Here is a 12,060-nt window from a genome sequence, read left to right as displayed (position 1 = left end):
CCTGCTTTTGCATTATCTTTGTCTCTTGGTCTCCTTATTGGGTGGTGGTCTCGGACCCTAACAGTTCCTCTTGATAACATGTCTGATGGGATGAATGTGTTTTGCATGTGCCAAGACATGAATTTGGGGGAGGGGTGCAAACCAAAAGATGACATGCCAAGGATTGAATTGTGCCCCTCCCCCCACCAAAATATGTGCCGACTAGGTTTGGCCAAGATCCTCAGTGGTTTGACAGTTATCTAATTTGACAATGACGTAATGATGTAATCACCCCACCCCACCCCCCCGTGATGTGATTTGAGTGGATGTGAGCAGCCAATCCGTTGCAAAGGAATTGGGATGGGATACAACATCTTGACTCAGCTCACAGCCCTGACCCACAAAATAAGGGGAGTTTCTTTGGAGTGTGACCTGCATTGCCTTGTATCTTCTGAGAGATCAAAGGAGAGAGGAGCAGCAGAGAAGACCTGACCAACTAACACCAAGAAAGAAGATCCAGGAGCAGAGTGTGTCCTTTGGACTGGGGTCCCTATGGACTAGACCCAAAGGAAGACTGATGCCAAGATACAAGGAGCCATTCAAGGGACATTGAGCTCACGGATGTTGGAAGGCAACAAGGATCTTCCTCCAGAGCCAGCAGAGGGAGAAAGCCTCCCTAGAGCGGGCATCTCAAATTAGGATGCCTACTACACTGCTAGAGAATACATTTCTATTTATTAAAAATTGTGGCATTTCTGTTATAACAACGCTGGATAGCTAAGATAGTGTCCAAAGAAGGGGAGTGAGTGAAGTTCTGCCATCCTCACTTTTAAGGACTATTCTGTCTGTACTTCTTCCAAGACAGTTGCATTCATTCTTCAAGCAGTCTATGGTATATTAAATATTCTTTACCAACTTAGTATATAGGTTACATAGTCATAGTTCAAATGAATCAATGATCTTTTGGCCTTCCTTAACCATTGTCCAGCTTTTACGTACACATGAGACTATTTTAAAATACCATGGCTTGGGTCAGATGAACCTAAGTCCACAAAGTGACATCTTTGCTTTTTAAAAAACACACTTTAAAGAGGTCCTTTGCAGTAGAAATGTTTAAGGTGATACATCCGTTTATTTTTTGATTTACTGAATGCTTCTTCCACATGTGTTGATTGTGCATCCAAGTAAAATGAAATCCTTGACAACTTTACTCTTTTCTCCATTTATCTTAATCTTGCTTATTAGTCCAGTGGTGAGGATTTGCTTCCTTAATGTGGTGATGTAATCCATACTCAAGGCTGTAGTTTTTTTTATCTTAATCAGTATGTGCTTCTTATTGGAATAACTACTACAGTTAATTTCAGTATCTGTACTAATCAAAAAGTACAGTAGTTTAGGTAATCTAAAATTATTTTTGAATTGAGAGTCTTTTTTTGTTCTTTACACAAAGGAAACATATATCCAAATAGTCAAAAGACATCAATGTAATGTTGAAATTTCTCCATAAAAACTTGAATAGGTAGAAGAAAACTCCTCCACTCCAATGTGCTAGACATCCTTATTCACATACAAAGCATGTTATGTTAAATGTGTTAAGTGTTGTCAAGTCAGTTCTGACTCATAATCACCCTCTATAGGGTTTCCAAGACGCAGCTGGTGGGTTTGAACCACCAACTTTGTGCTTAGCAGTATAATCCTTATCCTATAGTACCAAACCAGGCATCTATGTTTGCAAATTAATACATTCAAATACCAGGGGGCTTCAAAATGATTGTGGAAAAGTGGAATTAAAAGATAATAGACATTTCCCTCGATACCATACAAAGCATGCTAAAACTTAACTAGAGATGATTCACCGCCTTTTTTTTTTTTTTTTTACATACTAGATGAACATTTACCCAAAGCAAAAGTAGGAGTCCTGGTGTGGCACTATAACTGGGCCCCAAGGTCAATTTGAATTGCAAAGTTGGCAGTTCAAACTCCGGAGTCGCTCATCAGAAGCCCTATGCGTGGTCACTATGAGCTGGAACCTACTCCACAGTGCTTAGCAAACAGCAACAACAGAGCAAATGCCATGACAAATTATATGAAAGTTAATTGAGATATGGGGATGGAAGTCATTAAATTTTGCTAATAAAGCTCTTTATTACTTTCTCAGCCTTATTAAACCAGTAGGATAGTTGAAAGAAAAATATATGACGTAGAAGGAACGTTATTCCTAAGTAGTCACTACGATGTACAGAAAATAGAAAAGCACTGAGTTACAAAGGAAATCGTAATTAAAAAAAAAATTTTTAACCTGTGCTTTATTTCCTGTCACTGTTGTTGTTGTTAGATGTCATTGAGTCAGTGCTGACTCAGAGCGACCTTATTTATGCACAACAGAATGAACAAACTGCTCCATCTTACTCTGACCTCACAATCGTTGCTACACTTGAACCCATTGCTGCTGCCTCTCTGCTGATCCATTTCATTGGAATCTCCTTCTTTTTTGTTGACCCTCCACTTGGTCAAGCTTAATGGCCTGCTCCAGGGACTGATCCCTCCTGATAATACGTCTGAAGTATGAGAGGAAGACTGGCCATCTTGGCTTCTAAGAAGCATTCTGGCTGTACCATAGAAGAATTGATGCATTTGAGTTACGGTGTTAGAGAACAATAGTAAAGGTACCATGGACTGCCAGAAGAACAAACAAATCTGTGTTGGAAGAGGTACAGTCAGAATGCTCCTTAGAAGCCAGGATGGCCAGATTTTGTCTCTCGTGCTTCCTGTCACTGGTATTTAGATATTAATGAAATTTGTAATATACTCTGAAGTTTTTAAGGATCTGTAAATTAAGAAACATATGGTTAGAAGATTTTATTTTTACATTATATAAAATTTTCCAAGTAGCACAGACTGTGACAATTGTGATCACTGAAATAGATTTTCACTAATAATAAATTTTTTGAAAACAGGTTTTTCTTTTTGTTTAACATTGCTGCTGTTATTAGAATTCACTCCAACTCATATCAACGCTGTATAGGGTTTCCAAGGCTGTAAATCGTTAGAGAAGCAGAAAGTCTCATCTTTTCCTGCAGAACGGCTAGTGGGTTTGAACTCGGAGCCTTACAATGAGTGAGTCAGTGCTTCTCCTACAGCATCACATTAATATTAGAATTGGTTTTTACCTATTGAAGGCCTTTGGTCCCAAAGTAGATGTTCCACTGAATACTTCAGCAACTACCAGGAGTTTACTTATTGATTCCTTCATACTGTCAAAAGCCTGAAGAGGTGAACTGGCCCTCAGGAATGTCTCAAAAAATGTTTGCAGCTGTAAACAAAGAAAGGATTCATTCATTGAAACAATCTCAATTTCTCCATTATTCCAAAGGTGAACAATTTAGAGGATTTCTTTTGTTTATCTCTCTTGACACACTCAAAGAATTCTTACAATAAAACAGGAATGTTTGATAATTTAAGATCTCTGTGTGTGTGTGTGTGTATATATATATATAGATAGATAGATAGATAGATAGATAGATAGATAGATAGATAGATATATAGTATGAGACGATATCTATCTATCCATCCATCCATCTATCTGTCTAGAGAAAGAGAGTCAGTCCCTTGTTGGTGTAATTGTTAATATTATCGCTTCTGACCAAAAGATTGAAAGTTGGAATCTACCCAGAGTCACCTTAGAAGCAAGACTTTGTGATGTAGATCTGAAAAATCAGCCACTGAAATTCCTGTGGAGCACAGGTCTACTCTGGCACATATGGGATTAACATTAGTCAGAACTGACTCACCAGGAATGCAGATACATATCTATAGTAATGTTTTTATTTTTGCTGAGTCAATTCCAAGTCATAGCAACCCTACTGGGCAGAACAGAACTGCCCCATGGTGCTCTCAACGCTGGGATCTTTCTGGGAGTAGATGGCCATGTCTTTTCTCCTGAAGAATGACTAGTGGGTAAAAACAGCCCACCCTTCAGTGCTTAATCACTGCACCTCCAAGACTACTTCTATAGATATTTATATATACCTATGCATGTCTGTCTGTATCTATATATCTATCTACCTACGGGGAGCATGGTGGCTCTCTAGGATAAACACTGGACTGTGAAGCACAGAGTTGGTGGTTCCAGGCCACCAGCTGCTCTGTGAAAGAAAGATGAGGTTTTCTGTTCCTTCAGGGATTTACAGCCTCAGGCAGCATAACAGGATCACTATGAATCAAAACCGACTCCACAGCACTTAAAACAACAGTCTCCATATGAGGTCAGTCAAAAAAACATCATCACTAGGGTTCCAGTTCATACACACGAAGATTTATTCCAAACAAAACATGTTCTCTGTGATCAGTGGATGGCTGCAGGTAATTTCTATCCGTGGCACACTTGTTTTAGTCTCCTTTGTTGTTGTTATGCTTCGGTGAATCAGCTCCAATTCATAGTGACCCTGAATAGGGTTTCCAAGGAGCAGCTGCTGGGTTAGAACCACCGACTAATGCTTATCCTATGGTGCCACACTAGAACTCCTATCTCCTTGTTGTTGTTAAGTGCCATCAAATCGGTCAGAAAGTTATGGCATCTTTTTTGGGGATTCCAAAGGGCTAATCTTGACAGATTTTCTCTAAGAATACAGAAATATCATGGGAGCTTATTATTAAGAATATTTAAGAAAACTGGACACTGAATACATGAGAAATAGACCAGGAAAGTAACGATGAGGAGTTGTTCTCCATCACAATACACCTGCTCACTCTTCAAGGGTGGTTAGGGCTGTCTTATAAGAATTTTGTTGTGAAATCTTATCTCATCCCCCTACAAGCCTTATCTTAAGTTTCTTTCCTTCATTTTGCTTTGGGAGATCGGACCAATTAGAGGGGAATCTAAGAGAAATTCAGCATCCTACTAACATTTTAATTTAAAGTGTCATGGGGCCAGAGAGGAAGGGACAGTATTATAATAAGGTAAATGAAGCTCAGGTTTATGTCCTTTTAGAAATGCTACAGTTTGCACCACAAATAATTCTTTTCATTTACCAAAAATTAAAACAACCACTGTAAGAAAAATACCTCTTGAGGATGCTGAGCATCAAAGTTCAAGTCAAAAAATGTTAGAAGTATAAAAACAAATCTCATATGGATAAACATACTCTTTAGAAGATGGAGAACAAAAAATATTTTTTGAAGAAACATGAAGCAGGTTTTCTCTTGGTGTTCCTGAAAGAGCAAACTAAATCTATCTGAATTGCTTCATACTACAAAGTGAAAAACTATTTTTTTGTTGCTGTGATAATTAAAGACAGAGATTGGCACAAGTTGCTTGAAGGAAATGGTAAATGTATCTTTAGAATACACATCTAAAATCCCCTCAAGAGAAACAAATACTGACTTCATAAAGTCTTACCAGCTGAGAAACAGAAACTTAATGAGATGTGTATTTTGAGACCCTAAGCATACCTCATTAGCATTTGGTAATTGGGAAGATTTTTCCATTTCAAAAAAGACAATGAGTGTAATAATTGTATAATCAAAAGAAAACAAATTAATGCTAAAACTAAAAATCTTAACACTCTTAAACAGAGATAGAGTAACATCATGTTTTTCCAAATAAAATAATGCATTGTATTTCACTCTGTTTGCCTCACTGCGTAGAAAAGATGATCAATGATATTATTCTATCGTCCCATTCTAATGTGTTTTCAGTGTCACAGAGGTTAAGGTTAATAATATCAGGAAGAAGGAAATGAATGTCTGGTTGGCATATAAAATATATAAGATTGATTCTCGGATTATGTTCTCCCTGAGGAAGAACAATGAGCAAATAACTATTTCAGGGTTATATTTATGCTCTTACTATGGAAACAGGTATCTTCATTTCTGAATATTACTGTAAGCGTTGAATATGGAGTGCCACTACACAGATCTGCCCCATTTAATTCCATTTTGAATGAGAAGTCTGCCACGTGGAATGCACTGTGTTCTCCTCTTGGGGACTCGCAGTGGACAGCAGTGTGGTGACACTAGGAACAAGAGTTCCAGCACTGTTAATAACAATACCCACTTTAGACAGAAGATGTACACGTGGTACATGTCAGTACTCAGTAGATGTTGTTATTGTTGTTTGTTGTTGTTGTTGTTGTCAGGTGCCATCGAGTCAGAACCGACTCATAGTGACCCCATGCACAGCAGAATGAAACAGTGTCCGATCCTGGGCCAACCTCACTACCGTTGCCATACTTGACGCCTGGCTGATCCATCTTGTTGGGGGTCTTCCTCTTTTTCTCTGACCCTCCACCTTACCCAGCATGACATCCTTCTCCAGCGACTGTTTCCTCCGGACAATGTGTCCAAAGTAGGAGAGACGAAGCTTAGCCATCCTGGCCTCCAAGGAGCACTCTGGTGCACTTCTTCCAAAACAGATCTATTGGTTCTTTTGGCAGTCCACGGCACTTTCAGTATTCTCCTCCAACACTATAATAACTCAAAGGCATCAATTCTTCTACGATCTTCCTTATTCACTGTCCAGCTTTCACATGCATATGAGGTTATTGAAAATACCATGGCTTGGGTCAGGCGCACCTTAGTCCTCAAGCTGACATCTCTGCTCTTCAGTACTTTAAAAAGTTCCTGTGCAGCAGATTTTCCCAATGCAATACGTTGTCTGATCTCTTGACCGCTGCTTCTGCGAGTGTTGACAGTTGATCCAAGAAGAATGAAGTCCTTGACAACTTCAATCTTTTCTCCATTGATAGGAATGCTGTTTATTGGTCCAGTGGTGACGATTTTTGTTTTCTTGACATTGAGATGTAATCCATATCGAAGGCTGTGCTCTGTGATCTTCATAAGTATATGTTTCAAGTCCTCTTCATTTTCAGAAAGTTGTTAGGTGCCCGCATTCGTTACTGCTATTAGATGCTACTGCTATTAAAACCCCTTGGAACAGAGTGGAACTGCCCGATTGGGTTTTCTAGGCTGCCATCTTCATAGGAACAGGTGGCCAGCCAAGGGGCAGAGTCAAATAACCACCCTTTCAGTTAGCAGCTGAGCGTTTAATCATTGTACCACCAGGGCCCCTTCAGTACTCTAGCTCTCTTTATTTTTTGTTAAATAAATCATGACGAGTTCATAGCAATCAAATGAGATTTCAATCAAAGTAGTTGGTGACCTCAGATTCTTGTAATCAAATGTTTGATATAGGCAATCAAAACTGCTTCTAGGAATTCAAACATATTTGTGATACTAATTAAAGAAGAAGATTTAAAAATATATTGGTGATGGTGGTGTGCTGTGGAGTTGATTCCAACTCATAGTGACCCTGCATAGGGTTTCCAAGGCTGTAAATCTTTACAGAAGCAGAAAGCCTCATCTTTCTCCTGCAGAACAGCTGGTAGTTTCGAACTGCTGAGCCTGATATTAGCAGCGTGATTCATAACCACTACGCTACCAGAGCTCCTTACGAGGCTTGAAATACAAAAATGTGGTAAAGAGAGAACAGAAGTATGATGGTTAAACAGACCTATGCTGTGTCTTCTAAAGAAGCGAAGGAACTGAAGGAGCCAAACAACCAGCTTTTCTCCGATTTCCCTAGGAACTGAGAAAAGGACTAACATCAATCAACAATCACGACAGCAAAGGCATCAAAACAAAACTGTCTTTAGAAATAGAAGTGTGAAGAAAGGAAAGAAAAATGACAAGACTTAAAGGAGAGCCACTAATTTTGTTCCAATTTTATCTCTATGCATCTGTCTCTATCACATTGCGTGTATTTCTATACACCTAATCTCTTCAATTAAAACAACAGTAGATGAGAGGGACCTCTTCTATTTACCTAATGTTGTTGTTGTTAGGTGCCATCAAGTTGGTACCGACTCATAGCGACCTTATGCACAGCAGAATGAAACACTGCCTGATCCTGAGCCAACCTCACTACTGTTGCCACGCTTGAGTCCATCGATGCTGCCACTTGGTCAATCCATCTCCTTGGGGGTCTGCCTCTTTTTCTCTGACCCTCCACCTTACCAAACATGATATCCTTCTCCAGCAACTAGTCCCTCCTGACGATGTGTCCGAATTATGAGAGACGAAGTTTGGCCATCTTGGCCTCCAAGGAGCACTCTGGCTGCACTTCTTAGGTGTCAACTGCATATGGAGTCCTGGCGTGACACTGTAGGACGGACACTGGACTGCTGACCACAAGGCTGGTGGTTCACATCTACCAGCCACTCCTCAGAAACCTTATACAGGGTCACTGTGACTAAGAACTGACTAGATGGTCCTTAACAACAACAACAACAAAATAGGCTGAAACAGAAGTAACATCATTCAAGTGCTTAATAGGTATGTGTATTTTTTTGTTTTAAATCATCAATTTTCAATAAGGCACTCTGAGAGGTCATAATATTTCGATCAGTTCTTATAGCAAAATTCACTTAGGCTAGGTGGACTTTTTTAAAGTATTTGGTTATAGTGTAATTAACTGTTACAGCTAAGTGCTCTTAACTCAGTTCTTACTCATAGCAACCCTGTACAGGGTTTCCAAGGAGCAGCTGGTGAGCTTGAACCACCGACTTTGCAGTTTAACCCAACGTTGCTGTCCAGTGCATTAACACCAGGACTCCAATAATCTCATTGTTGTTGTTGTTGTTAAGTGCTGTTGAGTCAGTTCTGACCCATAGCGATCCTGCATAGGGTTTCTGAGGAGCAGCTGGTGAGCTTGAACCGCCGACCTTGCAGTTCAAACGGCTTTGCTGTCTGGTGCATTAATCCACAGTGCCACACAAGCACTCCAACTAGATATTAATTCCATTCAAAAGCAATCAGAATCTAAAAAGTACTTCTTATCCAGGACCTTTGTAAGTTCAAGCAAACATGTTTGAAGGCACACTCTTCCTTTTAACTTAAAATAATAAACCACAAGCTTAAACATCACAGAGTTTTCTCTCTGTCCAGATCACCACTTCTAATCAATTCATTTAAGTTACATAATTTTGAGAGTCTAAGCAGATAATGCCAGGAAAATGTTCATCAAGTTTTATTGACTACATAAAGCCACTTGACTGTATAGATCATAACAAATTGTGGAGAACATTGCACAGAATGGGAATTCCAAAACACTTAATTGTGCTCATGTAGAACCTGTATAGAGACCAAGAAGCAGCTGTTCAAACAAAACAAGGGGCTCCTGAATGTTTTTAAATAAGGAAAGATGTACATTAGTGTTGTATTCTTTCAACATACTTATTCACTCTGTATGCTGAGCAAACAATCCAAGGAGCTGGATGATCTAAAGAAGAATGTTATTAGAATAATGACTGGAGAAAAGCTCATTAACAACCTGTGATACAAAGATGATACAACCTTGCTTGCTGAAAACAAAGAGGATTAGAAGCACTTGCTGATGAAGATCAAAGTCTTTGATGGATTACACCTCAACATAAAGGAAACAAAATCCTCACAGCTGGGCTAATCGACATCAGAGTAAATGAAGAAATTATTGATGTTGTCCAGAATTTTATCTTACTTGGATCCACAATCAACACTCACGGAAGCAGCAGTCAAGAAATCGAATGACATAATGCACTTGGCAAGTTCTGCTGCAAAAGACCTCTTTGAAGTGTGAAGAAAGCAAAGATGTCACTGTAAGGTCTAAGGGGCACCTGAACCAAGTCATGACATTTTCAATCACCTCAGAGAGAGTCAAAAACTTGGTAATGAATACGAAAGACTGAAGGAGAAGGTATGCATTGAATTATAGTGTTGACAAAGATTATTAAGCATACCATGGACTACTAGAAAAACGAACAAATCTGTCTTGGAAGAAGTATAACCAGAATAGTCCATAGAAGCTAGGATGGGGAGACTTCATCTTTGGACTTTGAACACATAATCAAGATGAACCATTCTCTGGAGAAGGCCATGATGCATGGTTATCAAAAATACATGCATTAAAAGAAGAAAACCCTTAACAAGATGGACTGACACAGTGGCTACAACAACAGGTGCAAACACAGCAACAGTTGTGAGGATGGCTCCGCAGTGGGCAGTGTTTCATTCTGTTGTACACAGGATCATTGTGAGTTAGAATCTACTAATGGCACTTCACAACAAGTTTCCAAGGGAATCTACTTTGGCAATGAGGTTAAATAAATAATCGAACATCTTAAGATTTTTAACCTGACAGACTATTTAATTAACTATGTATTTTCTACCTTCAGTGTAAAATATCATTCAGTGCAAAATAAAAATAAATTCTATAGAAAATGTCCTGGTCACAACATGGTTGCAAAATCCTGCAATTAAGGCACTGTCATTTGTTTGTACAGTACAATATTCAAGCAATTTTCCAGTAAGATCTTTCCAGTTTTCACAACATCATCCATCCAAGAAAACATCTATCTGTTCATTTAAGCAAGTGAAAAATACGTTGTTGTTGTTAAGTGCCATGAAGTCAGTTAAAACTCCCAGGGACTCTGTATAAGGTTTCTGTGGAGCAGCTGATGAGTTAGATGTGTTCACATTGTAGTGAGTAGTCCAATAGATTTCCCACAACACCACAGGTGGGCCAAAATTTAAAAACCAATTTAAAATGGAAGGACAAGGGAAATTAAAGACAAACTTTAAAATATATGTGGGAAAACCTCAATTATGATTTTGATAACTTAAAATACTCTCAAGTACATGGATAGTTGCTTCATTTCTCAATCCATCTGAATTACAGCTTCTCCTCTGCTGAGTGCTAAACTCTGACTCATTCTTTCTTGCTTTCAGCACATAAGACCCTGCATATACTGTTCTGGAGGCAGCAAGTCTTGCTCTGTGTTAAACTTGCTGACTTGCTCATCTGCTCTGACCAGTAGACTACGAGATCCTCTAAGGCAAACACTGTACCATTTATCTCTGGATTTGACTGTGTGGAACATAAGAAATTACCAGTATCATTGTGAAGAATAGGAATTCTAGAATACTTACTTGTGCTCATGTGGAAGCTGTACATAAATTAAGAGCTGGTTGTTTGAACAGAACAAGGGCTACTGCATGGTTTAAAATCAGGAAAGGTGTGCCTCAGGGTTGTATCCTTTCACCATAGTTATCAATTTGTAAGCTGAGCACATATTCCCTGGAGCTGAACTATTCGAAAAATGTGGCAACAAGATAGGAGGAAGGCTCATTAACAAACAGCAATATGCAGAAGACACTAACTTGCTTGCTGAAAGTAAAGAGGACTTGAAGCACTTACTTATGAAGATCAAAGACTACAGCCTTCAGTCTGGGTTACAAATCAATGTAAAGAAAACAAAAATCCTCACAATTAGAAAAATAAATAACATAATGATAAATGGAGAAAAGATTGAAGTTGTCAAAGATTCCATTTACTTGGATCCACAATCAATGCTAATGGAAGCAGCAGTCAAGAAATCATATGATCTATTATATTGGGCAGATATGCTGCAAAAAGATCCCTAAAGTGTTAAAAACCAAAGATGTATGTCACTTTGAGGACTAAGGAGTGCCTGGACCAAGCCAGAATTTTTTCAGTTACCGCATATGTATGTGAAAGGAGAACACTGAAAAAGGAAGACCAAAGAAGAATTAATGCATTAGAATTGTGGTGTTGGTGAAAAATATTAAAAGTCCCGTGGACTGCTAGAATAAACAAATCTGTCAGGGGAGAAGAACAACCAGAATGCTCCTGTGAATCAAGGAGAGTAAGACTTGTCTCCAGTACTTAGGATACATTATCAACAGTGATCACTCCTTGGAAAAGGACATCATGTTTGATAAAGTAGAGGCTGAAATAATAGGCTCAACTATTTGGACAACTGACTGGAAGAGATTCATATTTATGCCCATTCCAAAGAGAGGTGACACAACAGAATGCGGAAATCATCGGACAATCTCTTTGATATCCCATGCGAGTAAAGTTTTACTAAAGGCTATACAGAAATGACTATAAGCATACATAGAGAACTTCCAGAGGTTCAAGCCAGATTCAGAAGAGGCTGTGGAATGAGGGATATCATTGCTGATGTCCGATGGATCTTGGCTGAAAGCAGAGAATATCAGAAAGATGTTTACCTGTGCTTTATT

At 38.9% G+C, this 12,060-nt stretch overlaps 1 protein-coding gene across 1 annotated transcript in view; it reads right to left on the bottom strand.

The window, feature by feature from the left end:
- Positions 1-12,060, bottom strand: part of CPED1 (cadherin-like and PC-esterase domain containing 1) — a 429,690-nt gene that overhangs the window by 194,802 nt on the left and 222,828 nt on the right. Inside the window, exon 7 of the mRNA XM_006859362.1 lies at positions 3,150-3,292. Within this exon, the coding sequence (XP_006859424.1) occupies positions 3,150-3,292 (143 nt within the window). The remainder of the gene's footprint in view (positions 1-3,149; positions 3,293-12,060) is intronic.

The sequence above is a fragment of the Chrysochloris asiatica genome, unplaced genomic scaffold (assembly GCF_000296735.1).
Source record: "Chrysochloris asiatica unplaced genomic scaffold, ChrAsi1.0 scaffold00032, whole genome shotgun sequence".
NCBI lineage: Eukaryota > Metazoa > Chordata > Mammalia > Afrosoricida > Chrysochloridae > Chrysochloris > Chrysochloris asiatica.
Note: the sequence above shows the minus strand (reverse complement) of the source record. Positions and strands in the feature narration are given on the sequence as shown.